At 42.3% G+C, this 17322-nt stretch overlaps 1 protein-coding gene across 1 annotated transcript in view; it reads right to left on the bottom strand.

Moving 5' to 3' along the window:
* Nucleotides 1–14139: 14139 nt before the first annotated feature.
* Nucleotides 14140–17322, bottom strand: part of SERINC1 (serine incorporator 1) — a 205888-nt gene continuing 202705 nt past the window's right edge. The window contains exon 10 of the mRNA XM_086926718.1: nucleotides 14140–16358. Coding sequence (XP_086782844.1) covers nucleotides 16220–16358 — 139 coding nt within the window. The 3' untranslated portion in view covers nucleotides 14140–16219. The remainder of the gene's footprint in view (nucleotides 16359–17322) is intronic.

Here is a 17322-nt window from a genome sequence, read left to right as displayed (position 1 = left end):
CCATCGCCCTCACTCTATCGCCCTCACTCTATCGCCCTCACTCTATTGCCCTCACTCTATCGCCCTTACTCTATCGCCCTCACTATCTATCCATCAACCTCACTCTATCTATCCATCTCCCTCACTCTATCGCCCTCACTCTATCTATCGCCCTCACTCTATCTATCGCCCTCACTCTATCTATCGCCCTCACTCTATCGCCCTCACTCCATCGCCCTCACTCCATCGCCCTCACTCCATCGCCCTCACTCCATCGCCCTCACTCCATCGCCCTCACTCTATCTATCGCCCTCACTCTATCTATCGCCCTCACTCTATCTATCACCCTCACTCTATCTATCACCCTCACTCTATCTATCACCCTCACTCTCTATCACCCTCACTCTCTATCACCCTCACTCTCTATCACCCTCACTCTCTATCACCCTCACTCTCTATCACCCTCACTCTATCTATCGCCCTCACTATCTATCTATCGCCCTCACTCTATCGCCCTCACTCTATCACCCTATCGCCCTCACTCTATCACCCTATCGCCCTCACTCTATCTATCGCCCTCACTCTACTTATCACCCTCACTCTAGCTATCTATCACCCTCACTCTAGCTATCTGTCTATCGCACTCACTCTATCTATCACCCACTCTAGCTATCTGTCTATCTATCGCCCTCACTCTATCTATAGCCCTCACTCTATTACCCTCACTCTAGCTATCTGTCTATCTATCGCCCTCACTCTATCGCCCTCTCTATCACCCTCACTTTATCTATCGCCCTCACTCTATCTATCTATCGATCGCCCTCACTCTATCTATAGCCCTCTATCTATCTATAGCCCTCACTCTATCCATCTATCGCCCTCACTCTATCTATCTATCTATCAACCTCACTCTAGCTATCTGTCTATCTATCTATCGCCCTCACTCTTGCTATCTATCTATAGCCCTCACTCTATCACCCTCACTCTAGCTATCTGTCTTTCTATCGCCCTCACTCTATCAGCCTCACTTTATCTATCACCCTCACTCTATCTATCTATAGCCCTCACTCTATCACCCTCACTCTAGCTATCTGTCTATCTATCTATTGCCCTCACTCTAGCTATCTGTCTATCTATAGCCATCACTCTATCTATCACCCTCACTCTAGCTATCTGTCTATCTATCGCCCTCACTCTAGCTATCTGTCTATCGCCCTCACTATCTATCTATCAACCTCACTCTAGCTATCGGTCTATCTATCGATAGCCCTCACTCTATCTATCACCCTCACACTAGCTATCTGTCTAGCTATCTATCACCCTCTCTCTAGCTATCTGTCCATCGCCCTCACTCTATCTGTCTATCTATCGCACTCACTCTATATATCACCATCACTCTATATATCGCCATTACTCTATCTATTGCACTCACTCTATCTATACCATCACCACAGCATCACTCAAGGGCACCACAACATCACTATGCGCTAACACAGCATCACTGAACGCCACAGCATCACTCGCTGCCACCACATCACTCAGCGCCACCACAGCATCAATCTGTGCAACCATTCAACAACTGGTTCAAATATGTTCTCTCAATGTTTCAAGCTTCATTACAAATGTCACAAAAAGATGTTAATATTTCACTTCTGTTCTTGGATTTTTGTCACAATAAAATACACTGAACATATTCTTCACAAAAGTTATTTACAAAAGTTTAAGCTATTACAATAACTTTTAAGTATTAATTGTTAAAAAAATAAAAAGCCATTGTTATTTGCAATGGCAATACATCTATGTCATGTAAATACAACACATATTGCATTACAAATGCTATAGGTGTCACATTTATGAAAGTTAAAACTATTGGCATTGTAAATGACAAAGCTATTAATTTCGCTATTTTCAAAACCAACACATGAATAAAAAATGTGTCATTTACAATACCAATAGCTCAATCTTTGCCAATGCGAGACCTATTGCATTGCAAATGCTTGTTTGAGTAGGATCTGGTAGGGAAGGCTCTTCTCTGGATGGTATGTCCTCCAATGTGGAAGGTCTCGGTACCGGAGGTTTTTTCGGCACCGATTCGGTAGCTGGTCTAGAGTCTTTTGGCTTAGAACTGGGACCTTTGTCTTTAACTGGAACGTGTGTTTTTCGGTTCCATGGGTTTTTTCTGTTCTGAAGCGTGAGAGTCGAGACCTTTAGGTCGATGTTTACTCGGCTCAGAGTGCGGTTTTGACGTAGATGAGCCGGTGCCAGTCTTCGGCGCTGAGTGCTTGTGTGTTGAAGCAGCGGTCGACGTGGATAAGTAAGATGGCTTCTTTTTTCGGTGTAGGATCGACACCGGGAAGAGGCTGACTCGAGCCCGAGCCGCCTGAAGGCTTAGTAGTCTTCTTTGCCGAGCCCAAGGACAGGGCGTGAGAAGCAGTCTCTCGATGTGTACCCAGGCCCGAAGGTGAGGGTGTGACCGAAGCCTTTTTGGAGGGTGTCGAGGAAGGGTCGATGTCGACGTTCTTACTTACAACCTGGAGTGATGTCCTCAACATCGGAGGAGCTGGTGCTTATTTCGGCTCGCTCCTGTTCTGGCACGTTGACGCACTCTTGAAAGATGTCGTTCGGGATCGATGCTGATGAGCGAGCCATTGTTCTTCGGTCCCGAATCGTCTTCTTGGAGCGGAAGGAGGCACAAGCGGAACAGTCTTTGGCCTTGTGCTCCGGTGAGAGGCAAATGTTGCACACCTCATGTAGATCGGTGTGGGAAAATTTCGATGTACATCGAGGAGACATCTCGAATGGCGTCCTTTCCATGAGCCAGAAAGTAAGGCCTAGGTAGGCCCGAAGGCCTTCGTCAATGACTGGAATCGAAGACTTCGAAGTTGTGAAGAGTTGCGTCGATGGGGACCGCGATCGGAACAATACCGTCGAACTGGGTGAGGACTGCACGCCGAATGAAAATCTGTTCCAAACTGGGGCGCTGGAAACACATCCGAGCCCGATGACGGAAATAAACAATCTGAGGATGGAGCCGATGTCCATGCGCAGTATGGTCCAGAGGAGGGGTCACCCATCTTGTGACTTCCAAAGAACTTTTCAGGACAAAAACAAACTGCAAACATCTGGGCCCAACACTAGGTGGCGATCTATGCACAGTGTGCAATCTGCAGCTCATATGCCTCAAACATAAATATATGTGTTATTTTTATAACTTGGTGTGGTTCTCCTTATTGAGTTGTGTGTCTCAGTTACTGACCATTGTGTGTATTTGCAAATGTCTTGCACTCCTCTAAGATAAGCCTAATGCTGCTCGGCCATACTACCGCCTTGAAGAGCACATTGGAATTGCTAGGAAAAACCTCTGTCCACTTATAAGGGAACCCCTGCACTCTTTACACAATATATCTCATTTTGATATATCATATAAAGAGGCAGCTTCCTACAGGCGGTACCTGCTATGCTGGCAGCTGCAGCAATTCAACTTTGAGTATACAAAACAGTGAAAGATAGAATGCTTAAATTAATCCCAGCCACTGGTAATCACTCAGGCCGCATTACAATCTATCGTTATTTTGCACACCATGCCACATCAGTTTGGACCCAGCTATATGTGACCCTGCTCCAGGAAGGACAGTCCAGCCCGAACTGTCCAACCAGGTCATCCCTGAACCAGATAACAAGCAAACCATAATTATGGGCTCACAGCTGGGTACAGCTAGGTTCCAGTGACACAGTGCATGGAACCCATTTCTAGGTATACCTGTCTCGCTAAGTAAGACGCGCTAGCCCAGATAGTGCATGCGAAGTTACAAGCTCTGCTTTTTAACCCTTTTTAACTAAGGAAACCATTTTTAAAAGTTTGTGTGTTCTTTAATACGTGTGTAACTGCCACGCTACTTACTGCCGCCCTTCCTGACCGGTCCTGCTCTCCTCCCACACACGCTCTCACGAGGTCTAGCGACTGTGACAGTGTCAGCTGCTGCACAGCAGGGCTGATTGGCAGGAAGGAGCCACGGGGCAGAAAAAAAACGCATGCTGGAGCCGACGGGCGCAGCGGGCGTGCCAGGGGCAAGCCTGTCTGCGTCCGACCGGGACCAGGGGCCAGCACCCCTGGCCAACTGCAGACTTACACAAGCACTGAACTTATATCCTGGAACAAACTCTGCCCTTTAAACACTGATACTACAATGACACTCAGGAGAGAAGGTCTCTTTATCCCTCTGCAGGGAGAGACATCTGCCCCCATCTTAGCTCACCCTCGTGGCCACCCGCCTCACAATGGCGCCGAAGCACTGAAACTTTCCATCCTGAACACTTGCTCTTTACAAAAACACGCCATTGAAATCCTCACGCTCCAACAAGACGAGGCCCCAGACATACTAGCCCTGTCAGAAACATGGCTGGACGAAAACTCTGGCCCCACATTAATGGCCGCCCTGCCTGATGGCTTTGATGCCATCTGGCAGAATCGGCCAGCAGGGAAAAGAGGAGGAGGAGGGGTGGCGTTCCTCTTTAAGAAGTATCTAAATCTGGAAAGAGTGTCAGGTGAATCCCTAGCTGGGGCTGACACGCTGACTGTCAAAGTCTGCCATCACTCGTCTAGTACAACAATTACTTTGGTGTATCGGCCGCCTTAATGCTCCCCACATTTTACAGATCTCCTGACCGAATATGTAGTTAATCTACGCTCTCGCTTCCAACAACTTCTGGTGGTGGGAGATTTTAACCTTCACTGGGATCAACTACCCAACGAGGCTCAAGCCCGACAATTAGAGGAGACTTTCACTAATCTGGGGCTCTCCCAGCTAGTTACCAACCCCACACATGAGCGAGGACACATTCTAGACCTTGTCTGGACTTCGTCCCCCTCATGAGGCTTATGGACATCAGCCCCTGCGCATGGTCTGACCACTTCTGTATCAATCTATTACTCCCCCTCACCAAATGTCAGGCTCCACCCCCCTCGGATTGGAAACACGTCCGTAAGTGGTCTAAACTAGATGGTCCCTCACTAATAAGCACCCCCCGAGAATGTCCACTTAAAAAGCCTGAGACAGCAAACATGATTAATTACATAACTAGTTTACCACATTCACAGATGTAGAGGTAATACATGCACAACATCTACCCCCTTAGAAGAGCGCTAATAGGCCTACTCAAGTCATTTAGAAATATTTAGATATGTGGTCATGCAGCTACTCTGTTAGATAAGCCACAATATGCCCACATAAGCGATTTCATAGTTATCATGTAGATCCCTTATGCTATGAATATATTCCACAATAGTATATATATTAGACGCTTTTTAGGCCAGAATGCACCATTGTCTATATAATTGAAGCATGTGTTCTTTTCATCTACAGGAGCGTAATCACTAATGATTCTTCATATCTTTGGCCTCAAGAATTTATTATGAAATAGAAGGTGTTCCCTATTTTGAACCCTCATATAGACCACTTAAGGTAACACTTTTTATTGACATTTTTGTCTAACATTAAAATAAGTCTTGATGAAAGGCCCATTATATTCAATAATGTCAACTGTGGCCTTTCGTGTTATTTGCGCATTAGAACGTATGCTCTCAGTTAGCGACTAAGGAATTTTATTAATATCTACCTCCCTGTTACTATTTACTTCACAGAGCTACCAAAGCTTATATCTCCGTGAAATGTTCCTGCATTATTAAAAATAGTAGCATAGACCCTCATCTAAAGGATCTATTTATCAAGACCATTGAAGTTATATTAAAACGAAGTATCTAAAACTCTCTTAACTAGAAGGTTAGCATCAATACACCGACCATCCATTTAGTCATTCATATACAGGAAGAGAGCTATATAATTAATGAAATTCCTCTTACTTATTTCAGCATTTTAAAAGGTTCCCACATAGATAAGAATCATCAGTCCCACATCCCATAGACTGTGGGTCCCTCTAAATACAGGTATTATAGATCATATGCCTCTCTTACTATCTTCACAGTGTGAATTATAATTCATGCACTTAAGATGTCCGGGTACTATCATTCGGCACTCCTTGAGAATAGATTCCTCTTCTTCTTCTTTATTCTGGTTCACCATTTCGGTATTTCACATACACCATGTATATCCTTTTCACTTTTGTCACGTCTGTTAGGTATTTATTATTGGTTATACTTTAGGTGTTCTTTCCGTATTCATTTGTTTGGACATTGTCTAATTATAATTTTTTATTCTGATTTCTGGAGTTTTATATTTAAATATGTATATTCCATATACTCTAGATATCGGTTATGTAAGATAGTCATGTTATGTTATTAATGTACTTGAAGGCATTACATGTTATGTGCTTTTTCTTTATTGTCATTCAATTTGCAGCACTGTTGACGTTGTTGTTGCACAAATTGTTGTGCTCGTCAAGCTTGTATAGATATTTTAATATAGATCATGTTTCCATTATCTTTAGGAATCTGTGGCTCGATTCCCAGAAGAAGGCCCTGTTATAGCACCGAAACGTGCGTCGGAAATATTCTTAATCCCGCCACACTACTACTTATTGGATTAGATAAAAACATTTTCTCATTTTAAATTGTGATTTTGATATATTGTATAATTTGTATCAAAAATTATCTGTTGAATTGACTGTTTTTATTCTCTCATTTTTTAATGAAATAGATCTTTTTTACATAATTCTCTCTTGCTTGACATTATACATCTGTTGCTTTTGAAAGATGAATTTAATATGAACGTTTAGCTATTTGACTGTCTAGGAAGATACCCACATTGTGGTCCGAAGCCACATCCAGCCGGCTCCGCGCTGCCATTGACAAAATTGCCCCAGAATAGAGCATACAAATTAACAGTAAAGGCAAAGGCGCCCCATGGTTCACGGAATAACTTGGGACATTAAAACGCGCGCTTTGCCACCATGAACGACGATGGCGGAAAAATTATTATCCCAAGCTCTAGTAGAGTACAGAGCCAATATCACCTTGTACAAAAAAGCACTCTTGAGCAAGAAGGCTGATTACTATGAAAATAGAATTTTAGTGGCCACTAACACCCAAAAAGAAATGTTCAGAGTTGTGAAAGAACTAAGTCAAAAACAATCACCGTCAGCACCACCCAATCAAGAACAATGCGATCTTTTCTTATCCTATTTCTCAAAAAAGATTCAGGACATTCTGTCTGAAATTGACAACTCCCCTCTTAAGCAACCCCCAATGGTGAGGTGGTCTTTCCAGAAAGGAAAGCAGAAATTCTCTCGTCTTTCCAAATCCTTGACTTAAAAACCCTACGGCGCTTGGCCAAGAAGGTCAAATCTGGCATCCCGGCCGACCCTTGCCCTACTTTTATTTTTAACCTTGCTTTCCCGGAAATTGAGGAGGAAGTTCTTGGCCTACTGAACCGCTCACTGGAGTCTGGGGAGGTTCCAACCCACTTTAAAGAAGCCAGAATTATCCCCCTTCTAAAGAAAGCCTGGGCGGATCTATCCAACATGAAAAAATATAGGCCCATTTCCCTACTCTCCTTTCTTGCGAAAATTCTAGAACAACATGTCCTGCAAAATCTATCTAGGTGTTTGGGGAGCACCACCTCCTAGGAGACAGGCAGGCTGGTTTCCGGGCTCACTATAGCACGGAATTAGTGATGTTGTCGGTGCTTGGCGATATCAGGCTTACTGTGGACAACAAGAAACCCTGCGTGCTAATCCTCCTTGACCTGTCGGCAGCGTTCCACGCCATACTCCTGGAAAGACTTTGATCCATGGGAATTGGGGGGATCTGCCCTACAATGGATCACTTAGTTTGACGGACCGCACCCAGCGAATTCAGATGAATGACTGGGTCTCTGAGAGCGGACCAATTTCTTGTGGAGTTCCGCAGGGGTCAGCACTATCACCGCTCTTGTTTAATATATACCTCAGACCGCTAATCAATGCCTTTGCGGACATAGAGTGTCAAGTATACAACTATGCTGACGACACTCATCTTGCAAATTGAAAATTCGCCTCAAACCTACTCCCGGGCTCAAGAGGTACTCTGTTTTACTGTCAACTGGATGACCTCCAACTCACTGAAGGTTACCCAGACAAAACAGGAGGTTCTAGCCATGACGGATGCTCTTAACCCCTGGAACTCCCTCTTCTGGCCCCAGGAGCTGGGCGACTCCCCAGCATCATCCCCAGTAGTTAAAAGTCTGGGAATCAAAATTAACGCTAAACTTACAATGGCCAATCAAGTTTCTACGGTGGTTGGCACCTGTGTCGGCCTACTCATACTGCTGAGGAAACTCTCCCCCATCCTATCATTCTCCACCATGAGAACAGTGGTATCAGTCATGATCCTAGCCAGTCTTGATTATGCCATCTCATTATATATTGGACTGCCGGACTCCTTAGTGAGCAGATTGCAAATAGTAATGAACGATGCCGCCAGACTCATCTTCAAACTCCAGAGGCACACGCGAGCATCACCCCTCCTTCAACGCCTCCACTGGCTGCCTCTCAAACGAAGAGCCACATTTAAAGGCCTTTGCATCTTTCACAGAGCTATTTACGGCCAGGCCCCTGTATATATTAAACAACATCTTCAGAAATATAAACCCTGCCATTCTCTTAGGTCCTCCATGGACTGCCTTTTAAAATGCCCTCGCTTCAACTACGCCACCAAAGGAGGACGAGTCTTCTCTTGCTATATACCCACTCTCTGGAACAAACTGCCGAACGACCTCCGTGCGGAAAGCCGCCTTCTTCCCTTCAGGAAACAACTAAAAACCATCCTGTTCACAGATGCTTGGACACAATCGCCCTGCTAATCTACCTGGAACCTTCGCCCATCTACTTACAGCGCTTAGAGACCTTCTGGTATTAAGCGCTTAACAAATCCAAATTAACATAACATAACTTAGGGCGACACAATAAGTATGAAAAACAGTGATAGATGAAACGCTTGAATTAATCCCAGCCATTGGTAATCACTCAGGACTATTCCCATGAGAAGTAGGGTCAAGACAGATTTGCATATGGCTGGGTCCAAACTGAGGTGGCATGGTGAGCAAAAGAATGGTGGGTTGGAGTGCTATCCAGAGAAATTTCCAGTGGTTAGACTTATTGCAAGCAGCCTCCCATCACCTTTTATGTGTTTCATGTAGCGGCCTAAGTGTCATGGGTATGCTCAGACGTGGGTCCCATACTCACAGAATCATTGGAACCAAGCATTACCAGGCTGATGAGCCCATAACTAGAGCAACACCAGTCCTGGGTTGCTTGTATTCTGGTTCAGGGAGGACATGGCTTGGCAGTTCTGGCTGGACTAGTACCATGAGGAGCAGGGTCAGGGCTGATCTGCATACGGCTAGGTCCAAACTGAGGTGGTATAGTGAGAAAAAGAATGATGGGTTGGAATGAAAACCCAAGCGATTGCCAGGGGTAAACTTAGTTCAAGCAGCCTCCCATCACCTTTTAGGTGTGCAATGAAAACTTTGGTCACTGCAATGCTTCACGCTGTGGTCCCACTCATGTTTGCAGGAGCCTATACTGTGCAGTGGGTACACCCGTGGCTGCTACTGTGGTTTATGCTATGGTTACAATTGTGATAGAAGCTGTTGTCACTGCCCTGCTCTTGTGGCCCCTGCCGTGGTAGCTTTTATTGCAGTAGTTCTTGCGGCTGTGGTAGCAGCTCGAGTTGAAGGGGTGTTGGGAAAGTGGGAGAGATATTAGAATGCATTTATAAAGCACAAACTACCCCCTTGGACATCCTAATGCAGTGGTTCCCGAACTGTGGGTCGTGGCTCCCTGGGGAGCCGTTAAACCCAGCCAGGGGAGCTGCACACCAAGCATGTGAATGCATTTAATGCTGAAGGGTCTGATGGCTTCAGTTAAACTAATTAGACTGAAACACATGTTGTTGATGTTTTGTAAGTGACTTTCCTAAAGCTGTAAACGTAGTGCCTAATTGATGGCATGTCGAGGGAGATGATTTCCATAATTCACTGGATCCCCACGTTCCAACACTCTCAAAGTAAGGGCAAGATGCCTGATGTATTTTGTTAGCCTCTTTAATAGTTTTGTGTTTTTCCAAATGCATTTTACACCAATGCAAGTTATCAGGAAAGTACAGTTGTCCTGTCTATTAAACACACTAAGGGGCCGATTACGATGTCGGTCAGAAACTCTTCCAACCGAATCGGGTTTGGAATGGTTTCTGACCCAATCGGGTTCTGAGAGTCCGACCGACCAATTACGATGCTTCCCAACATCGTTCGGTTGGACTGCATTGACTTCAATGGGAGCCTGTGTTCTAAACTAAAACACAGGCTCGCATTGAAAAAAAGGAGTGGTTGGGGAAAACCTTGCACCATGTGGCGGGCACCTCTTTGTGCCTGCCACACTGTGTACGGTTGGAAAGAGGGGTCCCATGGGAACCTCCACAGGCCCCAACCGGAGGCCTACGGATGAAGGGAGTCCTGTTACGGGCCTCTAAAGTCAGATTCCGCAGCATTTTTTTGTTGGGCAAACCAATTAAGACCGGCTGTCCGAATCGGTCATCGTAATCGCTCAGTTGGAAACAGTGTCCATAAGGCTGTACGATTCAGCTCCGAACGACTCAGGCTTTCCGAATGCTGGCCGGAACCGAATCGGACAGCCTGAGAGGTTCCCCAGCATCGTAATTGGTTGGTTGGAAACGTATCTGATTCGGTTGGAAATATAGGTTCCAAATTGGATTCCCGTTCGGAGCCTTTCTGACCAACATCTTAATTGGCCCCTAAGTATTGACATTTCTACTTGAACCATAGGTACTTCTAGTACACATATTTTCAGTACACACACATTTCCAGACAGGCCAGCTCTCTCCTTGAGCACAGGGGAGTAAAACACCATATACAACATAATGCCAACATTTGGAAGCAAGAAAGAGGGACGTTTAAAAAATAAATCGGAGGAATTTATTTTACTTGCATTGATTTGGAGCCAATTTCAGGGAGGAGACAGCAAAAATAAAGATGTAAGTGGTTTAACAAATCATGAGTCACCCTGCTGAGATAGGCACTAATGACATTGGTAGAAATGCAAAGTGCATGCAAATATTCAAGCGCGGAAACACTTTGGCAATCGGGACTACATACATAGTGGTGGTATCTAGCATTGTAAGTGGGATAAAAAAGTTTGAGAGGGTGCGTTGAAAAAGGCACGGGCAAAGAAGTGTAAATAGGAACATTTTAGTAGAGGTGCCACCTAAGTAATACGAACCACCCTGCATATACGAATATAATAACTTCATGAACTTCATTCCAATTATTTTCAGGAAGAAAAATGCAAGTGCTCCCGAGGCCGTGTTTACATACCACCCACCCTCCAAAAAAAGTAACAGTGGGGAGCCTCGGGCAATGGCCAATGGGTCAAGGGAGCCGCGGGTCGAAAAAGTTTGGGAACCCCCGTCATAGTGCTAGGAGGTGAAACAAACAACTAAAGGAAGGGGCAGACAGGAAAAAGAGGTCAAGACCAAGAAAAAAGCCAATTGTAACTTTAAAAATAAAATAAATGAAGTAAAAGGACTTTTATATCACATAATAATGATAGAACATGATAAATAAATGTAGCTGACTAGGCATGGCTGTAGGGAAGAACAGACTAAATGGTATGTGCGAACAGCAATGTTCCTGTTTGAATTAGTGAGTGGGCTATCAAAAGCATTTAGATGTGGTCTTATTGTGTTAATGATTGTAACACAGGCAAAAACAAATGCTGTTTAGCATGCTCGAAACCAGACATATTGGCACTGTCAATGTTTCTCAATAGGTAACAAAAAGAAGTACTTTCTGTATAGAACGCATACAGGAGATAAAAAAAATTGATGCTACACACGGAGTACACTTATATTTTGTAGATGTGAAATAGTCCCTCTTTCATTGCAATGGAAGCACTTCCTGGAGAGGGGGGGATATACACAATCAGCCAACAGCATGAGGTGAGCGAGAAATACTTTACTGGGTGGTGTGAAAGCCCACTGTATGTTTATTTTAAAGAATTGGCAATAATACAGATTGCAAACAGCTGCACTATCAAGTGAGACCTGTGCAGTGAAAGGGTGCCTATACTTGAACTCTTGAGATATCAGGGTGGCTGTTTCGGTGTTATGACTTCTGAGGGTGTCTCACCTGGAAAGTGTAAGACTCACACCCTTCAGCATTTTAATGAGAATGTTACCATCAACTGTGTTGATGTAAGTGCACAGATGATTTCTTCAAGAAACTTAATTATGAGGACAAAAACTATTAATTATCTGTCTCGTCACACCATAAATTGTATGATATATATCTATCATCTAATTAACGTTCATCCAATGGTTACTATCAGCAATTGCACAAAAATATATATATATATTAAATAAGGAAAAAACACAACAAAACAAAAATTCGATGTCAATTATTTTTTTTAAAAAGTTCCTTTTTCATTTTATGCATTATTAATACAAATCAGTCAACAACACAATATTCAATCTTGTGAGGAATGACTTGTTTGAATCCAAAAACCAAATATTTTATTCTAGATCCAAGCGGTCCAAATGTCCTATTGTTGTGGACCCTAAATCCAAGGGTTGTGTGAGAAGCCCAATGTTATTTTTACAAGGAAAAATGGCAATGTCTTTTCTTAGCCTGATTTCCTTTTCGAACACCAAAATAGCAAGGAGCATAAGAAACTAAACAAGTTTTTTGTAGCTTCAAAACCAAATGATGCTCCTAGGGAATATATCCACACAATCTCCAAATCAAAGCAGGTGTCGAAATTAATAATAACTGTCGACACGTTTCGGCCTTTCAAACAGTATTAGGCCTCATCAGGACAAAGGGCAACAAAGTTTCATTTAAATGATCCAAAGGAATATTATCCAATTACAAAAACCAATTTGGGATATGGTCGTCCAGTACTGCGGATATATTAGGAAATGTCACTCAAGCCAGGAAGAAATTCCTATATTGTGTACCACTGTGCGTATTCAGATTTCATTATAATCTCAAGCCTGTGATCCAATCACCGGCAACCGCAGGGAGTATAAACCCACATCAGTTTAGGGGAACGGGCCAGAGTCTCCAACTGCTCGGCGTGTATGATGCCGAGCAGTTGGAGACTCTGGCCCGTTCCCCTAAACTGGACGACCATATCCCAAATTGGTTTTAGTAATTGGATAATATTCCTTTGGATCATTTAAATGAAACTTTGTTGCCCTTTGTCCTGATGAGGCCTAATACTGTTTGAAAGGCCGAAACGCGTCGACAGTTATTATTAATTTCGACACCTGCTTTGATTTGGAGATTGTGTGGATATATTCCCTAGGAGCATCCTTTAGTTTTGAAGCTACAAAAAACTTGTTTAGTTTCTTATGCTCCTTGCTATTTTAGTGTTCGAAAAGGAAATCAGGCTAAGAAAAGACATTGCCATATTTCCTTGTAAAAAATAACATTGGGCTTCTCACACAACCCTTGGATTTAGGGTCCACAACAATAGGACATTTGGACCGCTTGGATCTAGAATAAAATATTTGGTTTTTGGATTCGAACACGTCATTCCTCACAAGATTGAATATTGTGTTGTTGACTGATTTGTATTAATAATGCATAAAATGAAAAAGGAACTTTAAAAAAAAAATTGACAAATCGAATTTTTGTTTTGTTGTGTTTTTTCCTTATTTAATATATATATATATTTTTGTGCAATTGCTGATAGTAACCATTGGATGAACGTTAATTAGATGATTGATATATATCATACAATTTATGGTGTGACGATGCAGATAATTAATAGTTTTTGTCCTCATAATTAAGTTTCTTGAAGAAATCACCTTGGCATCACTTTTTCGTAATTTACTTATTTTACCCAGATGCCGTTTGGTTTACCGGGTACCCCCTGTTATTAATAATGATGTAAGTGCACAGACATTTTTTGTATAGGCTGCAGCAGCTCAATGTGATATTCACATTGGGATGATAACAGGTGTACTGAAGTTTCAGACCAAAAATCCAATTGAACATGGACAATATTAATGACCAGTACCAGGGTTTTAATTTGCATTCACTATCGATAACATATTAAAAAATATATTTATCACACCTCCATAAGTGTATCTGTTCTACGTGCGTGTGTACTGTTAGTGTCCTGGGGCACAAACAATGAGAAAAACAATTCCGTATATATTTAAGTTTATTAGTTGGTAGCAGATCAATTATTTACAACCTGCGGTTATCAGCTTTCATTACTTCTCCTTGCATACTTTTGAAAAGCAAGAGTTGTTCCTTTGTATTAACTTATCAGTAATCTTAATATCTTCCAGCAAGTATGTTAAGCATAGTCAAAAAGGCTCCTTAAAATAGACAAAGTTGGTTACATTAAATTGAAGGTATCGGCCATACAAACATAGAGGAGAAAAACAGAACTGCTGCAGGTCATACTTGTGAGGTAACTACACAATTAACTGCAAAAATGGACAAATAACAGGACAAAGAAACAGCAAATGCTATGTACTCCAGTTAAGTAGCAGATAGCACCCCATTGTTTAATTAAAATAACACACAGCTTGGTTCATTTTTTCCTACGATTTAAAATAAAACAAAACATTTAATTTAATGCATTCTTTTTATATTGAGGAATATGATGTGTGATTTCTAGCTATCTAAAGTACGTACTTTTTGCTAACTAAATAAGCAGATGTGCAGGTATGTTATGTTGCAGTAAATGCATTTAGATGGCAATCTACCCCCATTCATTTAAAAGAAAACCTATGCATTTACCTCCAACTCTTGCACACCATGTCACATGCCAGAATCCTCTCTAACTTTCCAAGCCTTGTAGCTCTTCAAAACTTCGAACTAGTAAATACATTCAATTGGCAACCTCAACCAGTCAATTTCTCCTTAATTGGGGAAAACACAGACATTATACTGAATATACAAAGAGAAGCGGACCAAGTAAAAAATCAAGCCACTTCATGGTACCAACTAAAGCAGTTGTATTATTCACTATACACACACATATAGTATGCCAGCTGTAAAACAGAAACATAACTGTTAGTACACAATATATAAATTATATAAAACGTCCTACAGTTCTAATAAAAAACATCACTTCCAGTGAGGTTTCCAGAATTATGTCGAACCAAATAACCGAAAACAGAAAAAAGTGGTTAAAAAAGAAAAAGAAAAAAATAAGAATGATAAAACGTGAAGGAAGAAAAGCAAAGAAAAAAGGGGGAACGAAACAACAAAGGGAACAAAGGAAACAAATAATTTAGGAAACAAAAAAAATGAGGAAACATTTTCACAGGACAACACAGTGGCAGTAATACCACACATAAATCAGAGCAGAATATTTTTAGTAATTGGTATCTATATGCAACAGAACGTGTACAATAACCTGGCTGAAGTATATGCAGATCACTCAAAGCCTTCCAGAAAATGCAATTGCCTGAGCGATAATGCACAGAGATAAATTACACCAATTCATAGATTCCCAAATATCTTGGACAAATTGAAAACAAATGCATACCATGACCTATTGAGATAAAACCATTTCTCTTTCAGCGTCTTAGATTAACAGATGGAAAAAGAACAAACTGTTTTCAACACATATCTCCACCTGCCAAATGTCTATAAGCAATATCTGAAAAGTCAGAAAAGGTGTTGAAACCAGTACTGTTGTAGCCCTACAAGCAGAGTACAAAACACACCCAATGAAATACGAATACAGGCCTTCAGGTGTAGCGTTGGCTCAAGTTTCCAGCATTACCCACAATGACACAACCACATTTGGAAATACTCAAACAGGCCCTGTTTGAATGTATGCATCCACAATAAATAGTTCAAAACTCACAGTTCTACTGTGCCTCCCCAACAAAGGGCACATTTGATAAGGCATTTTCACCTAGTTAACATTGCATCCTACCACAATTAAGGTTTGTCTTTTGCACTAATACTTAGTAATCAATCAGTTGCCCAGTTTGAAGACATGCTTTTGAGTTAAGTGTGTGTTCCTTCACAAGATACTACTGATGGGTATGTTGCCAGGTCCTGCATCTCTGGCAATTCTCATCATTTATAGCTTCAAGACACTCGCAAAGCAATATGACCTAATATTCATGCAAATACAAGATTCTACTTCTTGATAACCACACATATATACATTAATATGTTTAAACTCTGAAATACTGTTGTTCATTTTCAAACGAGAGCTGAAGAGAAAACTGAAGTCTTAAGGTGCGGAAGTGCCGCTAGTCGAATTCGCGGTTGGTGAGAACTAATGGAGCCACAAGAGTCCATACGTAAAGCACAATGCAGACCCATGAGGAAGAGATCTTCACCCACACAGCAGGCCACTTGCTGACCATTGTCTCGTAGGTCGAGTCAGGACTAAACAAAAACAAAAAAAAGAAAGAAATTCAATTTAAGTACAACAAAAACCTCTTCTAACTATCACGTTCTCATGGAAATTAAAGATAGTCATTTCTCCCACATTATACCTGCCCAGTGAGTAGAACCAAATAATTAAACAGCGAAATCGGGGGGGGGGGGGGGGGGGGGGGGGGGGGGAAAGATTGATAAATTAGCACACGCTTATTTGAAAAAAGTGCTTTCACCAGATCAGAGTATCAAAGGGGATCTTGAACTTGAAGCCACTAACTTCTTGATTCTGCACCAAACACAATATATTTTCAAACTGTTTTCTAACAAATACGTTGTAAAGAGGCCGCAAAGTGTCTGTCCACTTTTAGTTTGGGCAACAAAAGAAATAAGTAGCAATTAAAGGAAACAAGACATCTTCTTTAACAGTTCACAGTTGCTCACGTGGCACATCCGCCATCTTTTAACAGTTAACCAGTTGTAGGAAGCTGGCTCTGTATATGGTATGCCACTAGGTGATTATACCGTGCACAGAGTTCAGGGGTTCTCTAAAAGTATACAGGGCTCAATGTAAAACTCAAAGTGCCCCCTTTAGCTCCCAGGCCATAGGTGCTAGGGTACCATTTACAAAGCACTTACAGGAGGGCAGAAGTATCAATTGGGGGTATGTCTTAGGGAAGAAGCACTGGCACAGGGGACCATTTCGGTGGGGACCCTGTGCACTACAGTGAAAACCACACCAAAACAAGGAAACAATTAGGGGCTAACCATAACAAAAGATTCACTTTCTCACACATACCATCTCCAGTACAATAGGCACCCAAGGGTCTATGTGCTAGGCTATACAGTAGTGTACAAAGAGTTTCCATTTAGTTGCGTAACAAGCATCTGTGGTTGGATGTCTTGCCTTCCGTAGAAAGTCCATACACTCTTGAGGCAATTGCAAGTATCCACACTCTACAACTTTAGGAGC

Source organism: Lissotriton vulgaris, chromosome 6, assembly GCF_964263255.1.
Source record: "Lissotriton vulgaris chromosome 6, aLisVul1.2, whole genome shotgun sequence".
NCBI lineage: Eukaryota > Metazoa > Chordata > Amphibia > Caudata > Salamandridae > Lissotriton > Lissotriton vulgaris.
The sequence above is the reverse complement of the archived record's forward strand: the minus strand, read 5'-3'. Positions and strand labels throughout refer to the sequence as shown.